The sequence below is a fragment of the Psammomys obesus genome, unplaced genomic scaffold, assembly GCF_907164565.1.
Source record: "Psammomys obesus unplaced genomic scaffold, mPsaObe1.curated_primary_1811, whole genome shotgun sequence".
NCBI classification, from domain to species: Eukaryota; Metazoa; Chordata; class Mammalia; order Rodentia; family Muridae; genus Psammomys; species Psammomys obesus.
In genome coordinates, this window is record NW_026586816.1 from 9419604 (window position 1) to 9437584 (window position 17981).

At 43.6% G+C, this 17981-nt stretch overlaps 1 protein-coding gene across 1 annotated transcript in view; it reads left to right on the forward strand.

Moving 5' to 3' along the window:
• The first annotated feature begins 834 nt into the window (after positions 1–834).
• Positions 835–17981, forward strand: part of Sel1l2 (SEL1L2 adaptor subunit of ERAD E3 ubiquitin ligase) — a 40590-nt gene continuing 23443 nt past the window's right edge. The window contains exons 1-7 of the mRNA XM_055602676.1: positions 835–899; positions 4981–5143; positions 13242–13295; positions 13741–13800; positions 13887–13968; positions 15847–16001; positions 16651–16707. Coding sequence (XP_055458651.1) covers positions 850–899; positions 4981–5143; positions 13242–13295; positions 13741–13800; positions 13887–13968; positions 15847–16001; positions 16651–16707 — 621 coding nt within the window. The 5' untranslated portion in view covers positions 835–849. The remainder of the gene's footprint in view (positions 900–4980; positions 5144–13241; positions 13296–13740; positions 13801–13886; positions 13969–15846; positions 16002–16650; positions 16708–17981) is intronic.

Below are 17981 nucleotides of genomic sequence, written 5' to 3' on the forward strand. Positions count from 1 at the left end.
TTACTGTGTGCTGTAATGGACTTTGAGACAGAGGGAGAGAGCACACACAGGACAGACACACACACACACACACACACATACACACATACACACAAAGGGAGAGAGAGAGAGAGAGAGAAGAGAGTTGAAAATGGTGGGGAATTAGGAATCTGACCAATTAGTTTTTCTTATCAATAAACCCAGTGATAGAGGGTTTTTTTTTAATTTTGTGTTACATAAATGTTAGGAAAATATCATTTGTTTTTTTCTTAAATCTCATAAAATCGATGCCAAGTCTCCACCTAAAGTACGCAAGTCATTATTGACAGTTCATAAATCTTCTCCAGCATCTCAGGGGTTTTTAGGAATGGCAGAAACCTCACACAGAGAAAATGTATCAAGAAAATTGCCTCTTCACCTCCTGGTCACCCTGGGGATGCCTGCTGCCTCTGCCCTTGAGGAATCTCAGGACTCTAAGTACACAGGCCGAGTGGCACAGACAGGGAAGCACTGGTGGCCAGGGCTGAGAACACGGTGCCTAAGACCTTACATCTGTCTAAGGTGTACCAGGAGAGCCCTCACTTCCTGCTTGCAGTAACCCAATCATTTTCTCAGGCTGAGAACCCCTCTCCTTCCATTGGAAGCATCTCTTTCCTCTACCTTCCAGGCCCCTAAGCTAGGAATGATCTACTTGAAATGCAAACACTTACCAAATAAGTACCAAAATTCAAAACAAAATGCCAGCACAGTGTCCATACGTTGTTTCTCAAAATTTAAAAATAGAAATAATATTGGTTTTCCCCTTTGTTCCATGCAGTCAAAAAGCAAGCCAAGAAAAGTATCACAGATAAAGGAGATGAGTTATTTAAAATGGGCAACAAGATTCTCCAGGAGTCTAAAAGCCAAAAACAAAAAACAGAGTAAGTATCTAGTTCCTTTAGCATGAAAAAATAGACAGTCTATTTTTTTCTAGGGTTTTTTATTTATTAAAACCTTATTGGCATAACAGAAAAGCTTATTTTGTTCTTCAGCTTTTGCTTTTAAAAGAGTTCAGTGATTAATTAAAGAGTCTGAAAATTATTACCCTTAACAAGCAAGAGGATTCTATGTGGGTCCCTTTGATTGGGGTCCCTTTCCAGGAAGTAAAATGTAGACCTGAGTCACTGACAGGCGCATTCAGCAAAAATACGTTTTACTCTAATTTATGAGAAATTTCAAAAGAAATTAAATGTTTGGCGTTTGAGCATGCTTTCTACCTGAGTATTTGTATAGACCTTACAGCTTTCAAGGCACTTCAACATACGTGATGCTGTTTTGTTCTCAGGTGAGTCTTAGGAGGTTAGAGGACTTCATTTGTCCCCTTGAAGTGCTGGGAGGAGGACTGGGGGCATGGCACTCTGTGGAATCCTGCCACACGAGCACAAGGACCCGAGTTTGAACCCTCGGCACTGCTGCAAAAGCCAGGCAGTGTCTCACGCCTGTCACCCTAGCACTGAGCATGGGGACAAATAGACCCCCAGCTCCCAGCTGCCTGTCTAGCTCAGCACTTCTAACAGCTCAGCAGGAGACCTCGTATCACAAACAATACTGCGGAGGCAAACAAAGGAAGACATGCAACGCCCTCCCTGGCCTCTACACACACACGCATGTTCATGTACATATGCATGCACAACACTACACACACAGCTTAAAAAATAATCTTAAAAAAGAGCAAGCAAGCAAATATTGGGAGTAGAGAATCAAAAACTTGTGAATGTAGCCATGGTCACACCTGGGAGGTTAGTAGGTAGCGGCCACGTGGTCTCAGTCTACCTTCATCCTTTTCACTCATCTACCTTATCTAAAGGAAGTCAGAAATTGGGTCTATGTAGTCCCTCCCAGTGACAGGCCGTCCTGAAGCCCTAGCTAAGCCTGCCATCAAATCATCACTCAGCACTTCCTGGCCATTTTGTCTTGGGCAAGTTCCTGCACTGTTTTGTGTCCTGGATGAAACATCGTCTCTCAGCCCAGGGCCTGACACAGAGCGATCAGGAGTTGGTTTATTACCCTTCCTCCAGCCTTTGACTGGTGAGTGGAAGCTGCAGAGACAAAGGGTGCTGTACACAAACAGTAGGAGGAACAGGGCCTGACTGTCCCTCCCAACAAAGAGATCCCTTGCTTTCACAAAGAGGCAGCCAGGCTACATAAAGCAGTGTGGGCACCACGCAGTCCCAGCATTTAGGAAATAGAGTCAGGAGGAAGGTAACTTTGAGTCGCTTGCCTCAAATTAAGGGGTGTTGGTGTAGTTCAAAGGTACAGTACGTGCTTAGCATGTACAACAACCTGGGGTGGGTTTAATCTCCAGCACCATACCTAGCTGATTGATGTGGAATAGGCATGGTAATGAGGCATGCTAGAGCTGTGGCAGCCAGTGCTAGACAACAACAGAATCCGCAGAACCCGCATTCCTTTCAAACCACATGCTCTGAGCAGAGTGCACCAGTGCAGAGAGCTTGAAGACTGAGTCTATGGTCAGGTCTGAAACTCTGCAACTCCCGGGTTTTTTGTTGTTGTTGTTGTTTTGTTTTGTTTTTGTTTGTTTGTTTTTGGTTTCCTCTTGGGAACTGCAGCCCAGCTCTTAATCTTTCCTAGACAGAAACAACGTTTCTGATCCTGGGCTCTGCCTCTAACATCTCTTTTATGACTGGACTTTCCTAATAAGAAGTCTACAATGCCAGCCCTGCTCATGGGATTAAAGATTTGATTCTAGTCTGTTGATGCCTCTTGGCACTGGACTGAGCCATGCCTGGATCAAGTCAGATCCTTTATTGGGAGGCAACTTGCCTTCCGAGAACTATTTGATTATCCCAGGGAAGAGTGTGAGAGTGCTCCTAATAGCCATCTCTGTAATACTTCCAGATGCTTTGTCCAAACCTCCTTCGTTCTCAATGCTTTTGCTCCCAATCCTCTCCTGACCAAGCTCCTTCCTTTTCATACTTTTCTTTCTCTCTCACTGCTCATCTAAACGAGAATACTGAGACATAGCCACACTGCAGCCTTGATGCTATCCTGACACAAGATTCCATCAAACAAACAAACTAGTTTTTTTTTTTTTTTTAATTCAGTGTCACCCAAATTAAGAACATGGGCAAAGTGAAGTCAAAATGTGACACGGGTGTACAAGAGAGCACTCAGCATCCTGGCCTCTCACCAGAGTAGCCCGTTAGGCTATGCTCATAGAAGGCTAGGGCTTTCTAAACTCTTCCACATTCCTCCCCAAAACAGTTCTAAAAGGCCACAAACTGCATAGTCAGGCATATCACATCAGTGGTACACACTTTCTGTAGTAGTTGCTTTTTCCATTGTTATAACAAATTATCTGACAAAACAACTTAAAGAAGGCTTTTATATGGGGTCACAGCTTGAGGTCACATCATCACATCATGGCAGAGAAGTCATACAGCAGGACCATGAGACAGCTGCTCATACTGTGTTCCTAGTCAGGAAGCAGAGAGATAAATGCTGGTGTTCAGCTTGCTTTTCTCCTTTTTATTGAGTCCAGAACACTAGCCTTCGGGATGGTACCATGCATTCAGGATGGGGCTTCACCCTTTAGTTAAACTTTCCTGAAAATACTCTCATAGAGACATCCAGAGATATGTTTCCATGGTGATTCTAAATCCAGTCAAGTTGAAAATCAAGATTAAATCATCACATTGACCTTTGATCTTCCCCAGTCCTAGCTTCCTTTCGCCATGATTAATTTCTTTCTTGACATTCTGGCTTCCAATTTGTTCCACTGGAGCAGACCCTCTATTTTGACATCTAGAACTCAAATGCCTAACTGGATATCTCTCTACCTGAGGCTCTTGTTCCTCAGCCTATTCTACTCTAGCCTTTGCCAACTAGCAGCTCCCCTTAGCAGCAGTATAAGCTGTGCATAAAATTAAGTCTCTTGGTTGTTTTAAATTGGAATCAAAGACTGGTCTGTCTGTCTGTCTGTCTTTCTCTGCGCCGTCTCTCTCTCTGTGTGTGTGTGTGTGTGTGTGTGTGTGCTCCTTTATTTAAGCCACAATTATAAACTATGGTTAATGTTTTTTGCCACTACCAAAAGATATTATAAAAGTAAGAACAAATCCCCCAAAGCACCTTTTGTCTCTGACACATGTTTCAGCCTTGTTAGACTTTCTGTCACTGCTTGTAACAGGGGACATCTTACAGGAAATGCGGTGTAAGGTGATCTTGTAGTGCCTATATGTTAACCACTAAAATCCCACACCATTTACCACCTAATCACAGAACAGTGATCATCCTAACCATGATAGCTAACTAAGGCACTGTGCCAAGCATGCTCCAAGGATTGTCTCACGCAGCCTTATCAAATAGGTGCTACAACCATCCCAGTGCTATGGCCAAAGGGATGGTGACATTAGCCTGAAGTTATCCAGCTTGTAATTAGTGGAGCCAGGAGTTGAGTCCAGGCACTTAGCATCTAAAGCCCTGCCCACTCACATTGGTTTGGATCATTATTTTTCTAAGTAGTCTAGCTTTGCTGTGTTGAAGAATTAGCTCTATTTTTGAAGATTATTTTAAAGTATAAATTTATCAACATTCTTGTGATATAGATTTCATAGATGTGACATTTCAATTATGATAATTCTTTTATCTTTTGGGTTTATTTTATAAGACAAATGCTTATTAACAGTGGAAGAGACCATGGAAAAGCTCACTCTAGGAGAAGTCTTTCATTTTGCACCTTAGTTGGTTCATAGGGTAGACACACATGCAAATTTTACATAAATATCTCCGCTTAGTGGCTTCACAACTTGTCAGACATATTTGAAATTTAAATCTTCAATTGACATAGAAGTGAAAGAATTATTGGTCTAGAGATGTAAGGGATTTCAGCAAGGCTGCATCATACTGCAGTTTACCTGGTTGAAAGGAAGGCATCATATGGAAGAGGGAGCAGAAATTTCCATTTTTGAGAACCAACCTCCTTACTTTACATTCTTAAAACAGAGCCTACATATTCTTTGCCAGAGCCGCTGACATGGGAAATTTGAAAGCTATGGAAAAGATGGCTGATGCTTTGCTATTTGGAAGTTTTGGCATGCAAAACATAACAGCGGCTATCCAGTTGTATGAGTCCCTGGCTAAGGAAGGATCACACAAAGCCCAAAACGTGAGTTTTGAAAGACAATGAAATAGCTACATCCTCAGTTAACACAGACAAACAGAGGAAATAGGGGACAAAATCTTGCCCCCACCCTACTGCCTGAGCCCAGGCCCACGGCCACCCAGAAGCCACTGGAATGGTGTCCAGGTGGGAGCAAAGCAGGAGCTTAGGATAAATTGTTCTGGTACATAGAAGCAGAGTGGAGCTGCTCTCTAATCCACCCGCCTGTCTATCCATGCATATGTTCTGGCCTCTGACACAAATATTGTGAAGCATGTTCATCTTTACAAAGAAATATGGAACAAAATCTATTCTTAAGGTAATGTTTGCCTGAATTTCCATTTCAAATCTTTTATAAGCTAGGTGAATTTCTTCTATTTTAATAAATGTCTTTTACTTCAATCCAAGAATGAAATAATCAGTTCATAGAAAATCAAGAAAGGGGGCTCAGGATGTAGCTCAGTTGGCAGGTTGCTTTCCTGGCGTGAAGGAAGTGCCGAGTGTGAGCTCCAGCGCCACATAAAACAGGGCTTGGTGGGACAGTCTGGAATCCCAAGCCCCTGAGGTAGCAGCAAAGGAGCAGAGTTTCTGGTCATTCTCAGCCGCCTAGCAAGAGAGAATCACACGACCAAGACCTCCCGGAGCCAGCCTGTGGGGTCAGTTTTTGTGAGGACCACCATGCATTCCCCTTGGCTTCTCGCCTGAACGCAAGAAGACCTAATGACCATGCAACAGCATTTGATTTCAGCTACTCAATACAACACTGGGGCATGCTCTGATATGCTGCAGTGTCTTAGGGAAAGGTTTTATCTGTCTGTACAAACAAAATTCATGGCCATTAGCCAAAAAAATAAAAATATGAGAATTCAGAATGTATCAAGGGGAAAGTCAAGTCACCTAAGAGCTGTTTACCTGGAGACCTTTTTGCTGTCAGCCAGTACGCTACAGGAAGTAGGCACGGAGTTGGATTAAGTTTGAATACACTATTATTCTTGCTTAGTGGATAAGCTACTCACTGAACAAAACCCTCTCCCCTTCTGCTGCATGAGAATTTGACCTTTGGTTCACACTCTAGTTCTGTTTCCCAGGTAACCTGATAAGAATAAAATTTTAACTGTGTCTTTACCTGGTATGGCTTATGATGGAAATGGCCTCTGACTGACAAACTGTGTTTGGAGGGGAGAAAACTATAATGAACTATTGAACCTGATCATGGTAAACCTTTTAATGAGAGCCCTGCATCTGAACTTGTGGAGTCATTATGTGGGGAGGGAAGCATTCACACCACGGCGGCTTTCACATGCTTCCCATGTGGACCTCATCTATCACCTGAGTCACCACTGGAGGAGTCTGGGATGGTAGCTCCTAGACGATTGCGTACATTACTGAAGGTGTGACTCTTACCCCCTGGCACACTGTGCTCCATTTGCCCCCCACCCCCGCTTTCCAGAATAAGATTGATGGCCAGTGAGGTTCATGAGGGTCCTATAGTCCGTGCGCTTAGTTGAGCCGAATACCCATGATGGAAAGAGCAATCTAAATCTGCATCTATAAAGTCAAGATAATTATAGAACACTGGGCACGACATCTCGTTCAATGGTGTATCTCAGACATGTAGCCAAGTATCTGAGGCAAAAAATGTAAAAGCGAATGAATTAACAAATTAATTAATTAGCCATGAATGGCTTAAAGGAGTTGTGGTAGGGTGTTCCGTTTCATGCCTGGAACATCATAGTCATTCCTAATACAAAAGAGAGAAGTGGGTAGATAGGAAAGGGACAGTAATTGTGAAAAGACAGAGTTTTAGTTAGGTGAGAGGAAGTTATGAAAATTATTGTCTGCACTGTTACACTTCTAGAATTTTTATAACTCCATAGAGTTTTTTTTTTAATGAGCCCATATATATTTGCTGCTCCCTGGCTAGCTCTTTACTCACTCAGTACTGTTTTTCTGTGTAAATGCAGGCAGATCAATGTCATCATTTTAAAGAGCCATCTGATCTTTATTTATGCTGGTAGACATTGTGTTTCACGCCACAGAATTTGCATTTGCAGTTAGATATAAAAGACAGATTTGTGAATGATAATAAAATACAAGAACCGTGAAATCTCCAGAATTTGGTTAACCAAAAACATACTTTCTGAATGTCCCCACCAATTATACCACCTAATTTTTCTTATTTTTAATATATGTATAAATTAAGTCAACCACACTACCCTCTGATTGAAGTACTCGCCACTGGCTCTAAAGGTAATCAAAGACAATCTTCTAGGGTGAGCCTGGGAGCAGAAGAGACAGCTCTAGGCTACAAGCACTAGCTGTCGGTGGCTGTGGTCATCTTTGTATGGAGAAGCAGGCAGCGATGGGCCCTCTGGGAAATGCAGCCACGGTGAGGTAGCAAAGCAGGGCTTCCCAGACCTCACGGATCATATGCAGCTCTGGGCTCTGCATCCTAACAGCTCTGCTATCATGTGTTCACCTTCGGTATCCCTAAAGAAGTTATGTCTCAAAACCTCAGTTTTCCCACACCTGTAGAGGAGGTTGATAGTAATGAACAAACTTCACAAAGCTGCTGCAAGAAAGAAATAATATCTGCAAGAGTCCTTAGCAAATGCTAAAGAGCATGAAAGCGTACTGGCTTGTGACAAGGTTCTCTTCAACAGCTCTGGCTTTTGGGTCAGCCAGTTCTTGTTTTATACATTACAATGCCCCCACCCTGTGATTATCTTTTCTAAGTCTCAATTTCCTCATATGTAAAAATGGACTTATCTGTCCAGTGTGGGTGTCTGGTTTCAAGGAAGACCAGAAGAGAAGATGTGTGTGTGAACAAACTTAACATTAAAAAAAAACCTTGACATTGGTCTGATACGCAAATTTCAGTCATACTGTTGAAATATGTCAAGTTATGCTGTTGTTTGGTAAAAGTTCACTACTGAAGCCCACTTCCACCTTCTCTGACATCCTGGACTCCTTTAATCTTTAGCCTGACTCTTTACGGCCTACAAACATATCATTTGTACCTGGATGAGCAAGAAGTCTTCATGTCTGCAGCTGGACTTGATGCTGAACCAGGACTATCAACTCTGTCAGTTGCTTCCCTAAGCACTGATTTCTTTCTTTCTATACTTTTTTCTTTCTATACTTTCTTCTATACTACTTTTCTTTCTTTGTACAAAGAACAGATAGTTGAAGAGATTTTTTTTAAGATTTATTTACTTATTTATTTATATACATGAGTGCTCTGTTTTCATACACTCCAGAAAAGGGCACCAGACCTCATTATAGATGGCTGTGAGCCACCATGTGGTTGCTGGGAATTGAACTCAGGACCTCTGGAAGAGCAGCCAGTGCTCTTAACCAGTGAGCCACTGCTCCAGCCCTAGTTGAAAAGTTTTTTGTGCCACAAACAGTGAGTAGTTTGATGACTGATTGCAGAAACCAGACCGGCCATGGGCCATTCATTCTGATAACAACTCTTTAATAGGGTTGGCCAGGTACATCGCTGTTGGCATGTTGTCTGAGCTAGCCTGATCTGGGAACACTGAGCTAGCCTGATCTGATCTGTCTGCATTGTTGGAGATGTTCCTGGGAACTAGGAGGACAGTGTCACACAGTATTGCACCTCAAGAATTGGGAAATGTGACTAATGTTATTATATATACTACATGCACACATATATATATAGAGAGAGAATGTATGTGTACAGAGAAAGGGCATGAATAATGGATACTTACGATATCAGAGGGAAAGGGAAAACAATCAGAATTCTGAAAAAACAATAGAGAAATTGGGAATGACAGAGACCTCAGAAAAACCCAAGTTTTTATTTTAAAAATCCAAATAAATTGAAGGAAATCCTCCCAAGGGCAACAACAGTAATTAGGTGTAAGGACAGCCCCTGTCCTGCTCTACAAAGACTTAGTACCTTCCGGATGACAGGAGCTATAAATAGAGGCATCTCCAAGAAAGTGGCTCCTCAGGGAAAGCTGCTTGTCTGGGTAGCCTGAAACCTGAGTTTGATGCCCTACCCACTCGGCGAAAGGAGATAACTGACTCCCAAGAGTTGTCCTCGGAATGTCACATGCGTATTGTCCCGCACCCCGTACACATAGAAATGTAAAAAGTTCTAAAGTTATTGGAGTTAAATGTGTATACTTCATTGGCTATACAACTCAAAATAATTTTACTGCAGATTATAAGAAAGTCCGATCTAGCATATGAAAATTGCAACGGCTGGTATATAAAAGCGAAAGATGTGAGCGATGTTTTGCAATTTGAAAATAATTCTATCTCAGTGGCAGAGTCTGCCCATATTCTTCATTTATTTTATATCTGAAGTGTTGAAGTGTTTCCTGGAAGGACTGTCATCATTAGCACCGTGCTATGGCTGAAAGCATCATTTCTAGGATCAATCTAATAATCACTTTGACGATTCTGGGCTGCTGGTGGGTGTTTTTGATGTTAATGGCCTTATATTAAGAGTGCCTGAGTTACTCATTAACACTGTTTCACACTTTGCTTTGGATGTGGTTTGAGCCAAAAGTAATGATCACAGAGCTTTCCATCGTCATACAGTAATTAGAGGAAAATTGCTTCACCTTTTTCCTCCGTAAATAATTTCTTAAAAATTTTTTCTGATTGCATCAAAAGCCTGAAAAAGATACAGAATGAGCTGGGCCATGAAAGTAAAACATAGTTTCCGAATTACTCTACACAGCTGCAGTGCCCACAGTTTCCAGTTACCCTCGTTAATCTCAGCCCATCTAGCCCACTGTCTCCTTAGATAAACGTGCGCACTGCACCTAGGCAGCCGTGATGCTAAGATTATTAACAAAGTATAACGTTCTTGTTGGTGCAGCTTCACTGTGATTGTATTCCACCATAACGTTCTCCTCTGAGAGAAACGTTGGTGCTGCTGGTATGGAGAGGCAGGTCCGGCACCTGGGGCATTACAGACGCCCTCACGGGGCTTCAGGGAACAACAGCTGGCTTACTAGCTCAAGCTTTGTGACAAAGTGGGCCATTATGCAGTGTTGTCCCTGGTCTGTGTGACATTAGAAAGGAAGAAGAGGGCTGCACTGAACCTACTGTTGAAATGCTTAAGGCTCCTGAATATGACAATAATGACTATGTGCCACAAAACTGTCTTTAAAAATTATAGACTCTTCTACCTATTTCTTGTTGCCTCAGAATGTAATAGTGAACAGTAAAAGAGCTTTTTCCTTTTATTTTCTTAATCACTGCTTAATAATTGTTGTTACTGTTTTAAGTTCAAAACAATACCAACAACGAGCCTTCAGGTAGTGATGTAGAACTGGAAGTCTAAAGTCAGACAAATAAAATTGAAATTTGACATAATGCAAATATTTCAGAAATTTGAAATTTTGAAGTTGCTGTTAGCAGAACTTTTACTTGTTTGTTCAAGGTATTGAACCATGCATGCCTGTTTCTGAGTGACCGAAAGGTGTGTCATTAATGTAAGAGATAAGATCCAATGACCACATGCTGCTTTTGTATGTTTTTTCCGGTTAGTGTAACTGCCCAACAAAACATATGTAATAGATGTCAGTTTCTATTGTTCTATAGTAAAATTGCTAAAATCATAGGTAATTTCTGGTATAGTGGAAGTTTCTAAAATAATATCCACAATTACAGTTGATTGTTGATAATTATTAATTTCTGGCAAGGTTGTTTCTAGATTTGTCTGCCCTAAATATTGTCATATAGTGCTTAAGTAGTGGCAATCATTTAAGGAACTAAAACTGTTTTCTTATGTACTGCTACTGGTACTGAATAATTTCTCTTTTGCTCAGTAAAATTTTATATGTATTTTTAAAAGCATGAATATATAATAATTTGCACACTGTAACAGGGAGTTTTCAGAGGAAATAAACACTTTTCAAAGCCAAAAAATAATAATTTCTTTGAAAAATTAAACAAGAATATTCGATTTTTAACTTGTTACTACAGACCCGAGCACTTTACCTTAAAATACGGCAGAATATCCGCTACACTAAAACCTTCACAGTAAATCCCAAGTACAAAAACCCCGTGTTAAATGCCACAAGCCAAACGGCAGAAGTCGGAATCAAGTCTCAAGAGCCATCCAGCGTGCAGAATTTGCCCTTCAGAGCTGCTACCGCGGCACAGAGGTTCCCTCTTCTTTCAACTCACATTATGTTTCTTTCCTGAATTAAGATTTACTCATTTTACAATCCATTTAGTTTTATCTTATCCTTATCTCAAAAAAGAAAAGAGAAGAAGCAGCGAAGGCTGGCGACTGTGGGGTTGCTGGCTGGCAGCGCCCAAGCGCAGAGGGAAGGCGGTGCAGACAGACAGCTTCTGCAGGGCGCCGACCCCGCGCCCCAAGAGGAGGAAGCACGCGGCGGCTTGGCTGCACACGGGTGCCGCCACGCTCCGGCCCTCACAGTTCCGGTGAGCTTTAGAGAGAGAAGGTCCCCGCCAGCTCAGAGCGGAAGCAGAGGCAACTTCTCTCCACCGTGTCCTCCAATGCAGGCCCGGACGACGCCCTGCTAAAAGGTCAAGATGTTTGTCTGCGGTCAGAACTTCTGCATAACTGAACCAGAGCTGAGCGGAGCAGATCCGAGAGCTGACAGGAGCTGCAAGAAAAAGGCTTTTTCTTAACCTAAAATGGGTTAATGGTGTCCTTAAAACGCGCCAGTTGAGCCGGTTCAAATACCCGCCGCCAGGTGCAGGGCAGTTGCCGGCCTCCCTGAGTGTTCACTGCGCACCTTCAACAGGATGCTTCTACTGGGCCTGGGGGCCTGAGGAGCAGAGGCCGGCGGCTCTCTGAGTTCAAGGCCAGCCCGGTCTACATAGAGCGTTCCAGGACAGCCAAGTCTACAAACTGAAACAAACAAACAAAAAAGGATGCTTTCTAAGCCTGAAGAAGAACATGAGGGTTTACAGGCGTGGAGGCTTTTTTACCTCCGGATTATGGAAAGGACACAGTTACACTAATGTGTTAGAATTGCTGTGCTTTTGAGGGAAAAAATAATAGAACCAATTTCCTAATCACAAGCGCAATGCGGGCCTGGGGCTGGAGCTCCGCTGGTGGAAGGCTTGCTCTGTGAAGATGAGGGTCTGTGCTCCAGCGCCCACGCAGAAAGCCGGGCCGAGCATCAGCTTTTGACTCCAACACTAAGGAAGCAAGGACAGGCAGATGTTCCCTGGCGCTGTGGGCCAGCCGACCCAGCGGAACTTAGCCGATTTCAGGCTAAGAGACCCTGACGCACAAAAACAAAAGAGAAGTGGAGGTCACCTGAGGAACTGCTCTTGAGATTGCCATCTGGCCTACACACACACAATTAAATCAACAAAAAGTCTTTGAAACTATAGCACAGTTCTGAGTGACGCAGCCTGGCCTGCTTGACATCTGGCAGCGTTCTTGCAAACCTGTGAAACGACAGCGCCGGGAGGCAGGCACGGACAAGAGGAGACCACTGAGACTCGCTCACACAGACAGCTGTTGGAGGAAACGGATAAAATAATCGCAGCTATCCCACACCGAAGTCACTTAGCCACGTCACTTCCAAATACTGTGGCTTACGGAGGCGCACCTCCCATGCAGGCCTCCTGGGGCCCGGACCTGCAGCTCGCCGCCGCTGCCCAGCGGCCTAGGCACACAGCATCCCGTGCCCCAGCCCGGAAACAGCCAAACCAGACTAGAAACACACTTCTGCAGGGCCCATGCTGCCTTCTCGCCGTCACAAATGTGGTCAGACCATCTGGAGCTGCCTCTGCGGGCTTTGGGCGGCCTTCCAGCGTGCCGCGTCACCCTGCCCGACGGCGTCACCTTCTGCGGTTTCCAGAAACGCTCTTTGGAAGCTGGACACACACTTCCGTGGCCTGTGCTCAGGCTTTCACTTATTCCGCTTACTCCGTGTATTTAACTTAAATACTTTGTTGTGTCAATCCTATCCTATTTTATTCCTAAACTGTGACTGAAAATACTTAAATTAGGGATGGGAGGTAGCTCAGAAGTAGAGTACCTGCCTAACATATGGGAGGCCCTAGGTTCAAATTTCATAAAAATTATGAAACAAATGATTGATCCAGTTTCGTGTTTTCTTTTGCCCTTTAGGCACTAGGATTTCTATCTTCTTATGGAATAGGAATGGAATATGACCAAGCCAAGGTAAAGTCAACTCTATTTTTTTCCTGGAACAGATTTTATTTACTTAAAAGGAGCATTGGTTACAATCTATTCTTAAAGAGGTTCACTGTACTGTGGTGTTAAAAGGACCCACTCAGCAGAGAAATTCAGCAATCTGTCACAAACTTCCCAAAGTCTCATATGTCAGGGCCTTTACTGAGGTATGTAATAGCTACTTCATAGGGTTTTAGGATGAAAAAATGAAATACCATACACCACACCTTTATCACAGACTCTAGATTCTGGGAACCCCAATAAACGAAAACCATCTTAGCAGAACAGACTGAAACTTGGGACATATTTTGGAGTAGCACTCGGTTCACTGCTAGGGTAGGAATAAAACAAAACAAAACAAAACAAAAAAAACAGTGCTTAGTTTGACTTCCAAGTTTAGGAAAGCAATATAATTGTATTTTTTATACCTTAGGCACTGATATACTATACATTTGGAAGTGCTGGAGGAAGCATGATGTCCCAGATGATTCTGGTCTGTAAATTAAATATTCTTAGACCAAAATGGACATAAGTATAACATTATCTGAATATTAACACATATACACGCCTGTGTTTTAGGGATACAGATATTTGTCAGGAATCAATGTTCCACAGAACTGTGAAGTTGCCCTAAAGCTTTACAAGAAAGTGGCCGACTACAGTGAGTGATTCTCAGAAACCCTTCGGGAGGATGGTGGTGTGTGTTCATTGGTTCTTTTGTTTAGCTTAGGTTTGGGTTTTGAGACAGGGCCTCATTGTATAAAGCCTTGGCTGTCCTGGAACTCCAGTGTACACCAGGCTGATGTCGAACTCAGAGATCTGCCTGCCTCTGTCTCCCAAGTGCTGGGACTGAGGATGAGTACCACCACACCCAGCTCTCATAATTCATTTTAATATAAACAGATCTGAGCTTACCTCAGTGGTAGAGCACTTGCCTAGCACGCAGAGAAATGCGGGCTTTGTTCAGCCCTCCACGATTAGAAAGAAAACAGACTTTTACCAAGCGGTTTAAAAAATATTGACACCAGGCAGGAATGGGGATATGGCTTAGCCGATAAAGGGCTTGTCATACAAGCATGAGTTCAAGCCCCAGATGCACATTAAAAAAAAAAAAAAAAAAAAAAAAGTGTAGCACAGCAGCGCGTCTTGGTAATCCCCGTTCCGGGGAAGCAGAGAAAGCTGATCGCAGGCTCTCTGGTGAGCTCTAGGCCAGTCATAGGTCTTACATCAGAAGACACGATGGATAGCGCTGAGGGGAAATACCCAAGGTTGACCTCTGGCCTCCACACTCATGTACCTGCACCCACAGACACACACAAGTGCACACACACACACACACACATCAATGCCAGTTGGCATACATTTATGAAAATAGTGAAATGTATGTCATTAACATCCAGTTAATACAGTCTTTACAGTAATGTAAAGTTTGGGCAACCTTAATTATCTTCCAAAATGTTCTAAATGACTGCACTCACCTCTTATTTTGTTACTATTTATCTTCAAACATTTCTGCTTGACTTATTCTTATAATATTTGTTTCTTTATTTTCCAAGACAGGGTCTCACTATGTAGGTCCGCTTTCCTGGAACTGCCTACATAGCTTAAGCTGGTCTTAAACTCACAGACCTCCATCTGCCTCTGCCCCCAGTGTGGGTGCTGAGGCGGTGTGCCAGCACGCCCGGCTAGAGTGTTTGTTCCTTAAACTGGCAACTATTAAGCAAGCTCCCCTACGTCTAAACTCTGTAACGCTGGACGGCTTGTTCAAAGTGCCTAGAGGCATGGTGGTCTCAGCACTTAGGACAGGGGACAGAGGAGAGTCCCTTCAAGTGGGAGGCCAGCCAGACAGCTTTCTGAAGAGCGTGGGGGGAGTCTGCGTCCTCAGGGGCTCACGGCATCACTCAGTGTGGCCACGTATGGATCTAGATAAATGTCTTCCTAGAAGTGGATCAAGCCTGTTAGCTTAACTTCTACGTTCAGAGTGACATCGACAAATAGTGTATCTCAGATGTCTGGGAAAAGCCAGGGCTTGAAAAAAAAGTACTGCGGGATTCCAGAGGCCATTTACGACAAGATCGTTCCGTGTGCTTAGTGATAATAGCATTGCTGCACATCTGTTTCAGACTTCACGCTGTGTTAGGCATAGTCAAGCATAAGCGTCTCTGAACTTATCCGAGCCTGTCTACAAGGAATAACTGAGTAGCCCGTATTCTTACACTGCAATTCTCCTCTCAGAAAAAGTCACCACAAATGGGCTGGTGGGTGTCCGGGGAAAACCTCCGCTGTGGTCCCCTTGCTTACAATCTCAAGAAGTCTATGCTGACAAACACTTAAATGAGTTTCAGACGCAAGCACAGACTTTTCCCCACCATTTTTCAGATCCCAACAAACAAAATGAAGCAAATCTCCATTTCCTAAGGCTCTTCCCTGTCACCATCCAGACTCCTGCACAATTTTAGCAGGATGAGTCTGTCGTGCTCCTCCAAGTGTACTTCCTGCAACCCAGTGTTCTGTTTTCCCACTTTGTTTCTATTCGCAGTTGCTGACAAATTGGAAAAAAGTGAAGGTATTCCAGTGGAAAAAGTGAGACTAACCGAGAGACCTGAAAATCTGAGTTCCAACAGTGAGATTTTGGATTGGGACATATACCAATACTATAAGTTTTTGGCAGAAAGAGGAGATGTTCAGATACAAGTAATGTACACAGAAAAGACCGACTTCTTAGAACATGCCAATTGCCAGAGGGCTGGCTCCTCCTGAGTGCCAGGAGGGCTGGCAATGTCCTACCTTGAATGTGAAGGAGGAGGCACCCTCTCCTCTCCATCCCTCTTCTGTTTTGTCCCCTTGCTACCTGAAGCCTTTCAGGCTTATTCAAGAGGTAGTTACCATAGTGATAGCAAGGTGATGGTGACTGGGGTGGGGGTAATTTTGCAGTTCCCCTGGAAAGTTCACTTTTTAAGGTTTAGCTGTGGGAGAGTAGTGCTCCCAGAGTTGCCAGTAATGTAGATGAACTCTTGAAGACCCAGAGCAGGATGCGACAACACCTATGTGATCTTAGTGACACAGACTTCAGCCCCTTCATCCTGAGCCTGATCGTCACCGCACACCAGCCAGTGGCTTCTCTACTGAGGAAGCCATATGCATCGTAGTAGCCACAGACCATGAGATAAAAGACCTAGAATTAAATGAGACTGGGCTGCTTCCTCACCTCTTTCAAAGCAAGCCAATAACATCAAACTGAAACAATGAACTATGGTGAAATCAACAAATAAATGCCATTTGTATTTATATTAATATTGCTGCTAAAGCCATTTTCAATTTAAAAAAAAATCCTCATTTCTAGGTATCTCTTGGACAATTACATCTAATTGGAAGGAAAGGCCTAGATCAGGATTACTATGTAAGTTGATCTTGAACTTCAGTCCTGTAGGGGTAAGGGAGCCTGAGGGTCCAGTGGAAAAGGGAAGAGGGGTGGTGGGCAAGTTGTGGGGAACCCTCAGCTGCCGCTCTGGTCAGATCTGAACACCCCTTGCCTGCGCAGGCCCTGGTCACTTCCTGCTACCCACACTCTATCAGGCTGCGCCCCACACCCTGGCCTCGTCCCACACCCTGCCTTGACCTTTCATCCCCAAGGCCAATAGCCAAAAATCCCATGGGAAATTCCCACTAAGCAGCCCGAGGACCTAATTTGTCTAGGTCAGACCAGCTTTGCCTAGATCAGAAATCGGACAGCTTTTTGCTATAATTTAAATTAAGTGTAATGTTGTAAAACATTTAATCATTTCGCTTAACCTTACCTTGTTGTGGTGGAGTTACGGGCCTAATTAACCCTCCAAATACATAGTGAAAGGGAAGGAATGGACAGACCTAACCTACACAGTACCCTCCGGGGTAAGATGAGAGCCCTGCAGGTACCTTCTGGTTAGATTCTGGTTGTGGTTTCAAGATGCCAGTCATCAGATCTGGGAAAACAGGATTCTGGCTGAAAATGATGTTGCAGTCACTGTCATTTCACAGGAGCCACGTGCTCATTTTCTCAACATAAACCCGACAGCCTAAGGGACGGAAATGGCCCTTTGTAAGGAGACTGCGTGAAGGGGTCTGTTGTTACTTTCCGTTTCACTCGACATTGTTGTTTTATGTATATCTTTAGTACTGCATTTTCTCCTTTACATGTGAGACAGCAAACATTAGATAAATGTCAAAGTTAATTTCATTTCGTAGGTAGCAATTTACATAAGCATATGTATCCCAGGATAGCTGAGATGAGGGTTTCCAGGGCTTTTAAAACCTAACTGTAAGCACCGTCTTAGCTCCTTAGACGGGAGTTCTGTACTCCTAAGATCCAATGTCCGATTTTAGCCTTCAGTAAATGTGAGGCATAGGGCACATGCTGGGACCATTTCCTCGATAGTTAGAAACAGGAACTGTGATTGGCTTAAGGATAACAGCAGCCTTTTTGCAGAACCCCCTCATCCACACACACACGCACACACACACACACACACACACACACACAGAGTCAGGCGAAGTGCCAGGCCTCCTCAGTGGCACTGGAGGGTTCAAGGCTATAGTGGCAGCAGGCGGGAGCCAGGCACCATGAGGACCTGTCGCAGGCTGTCCGGCAGTCTGCCGTAGAGATCGTCTTAAGCGTGTTTTATAAATGAAAAGCTT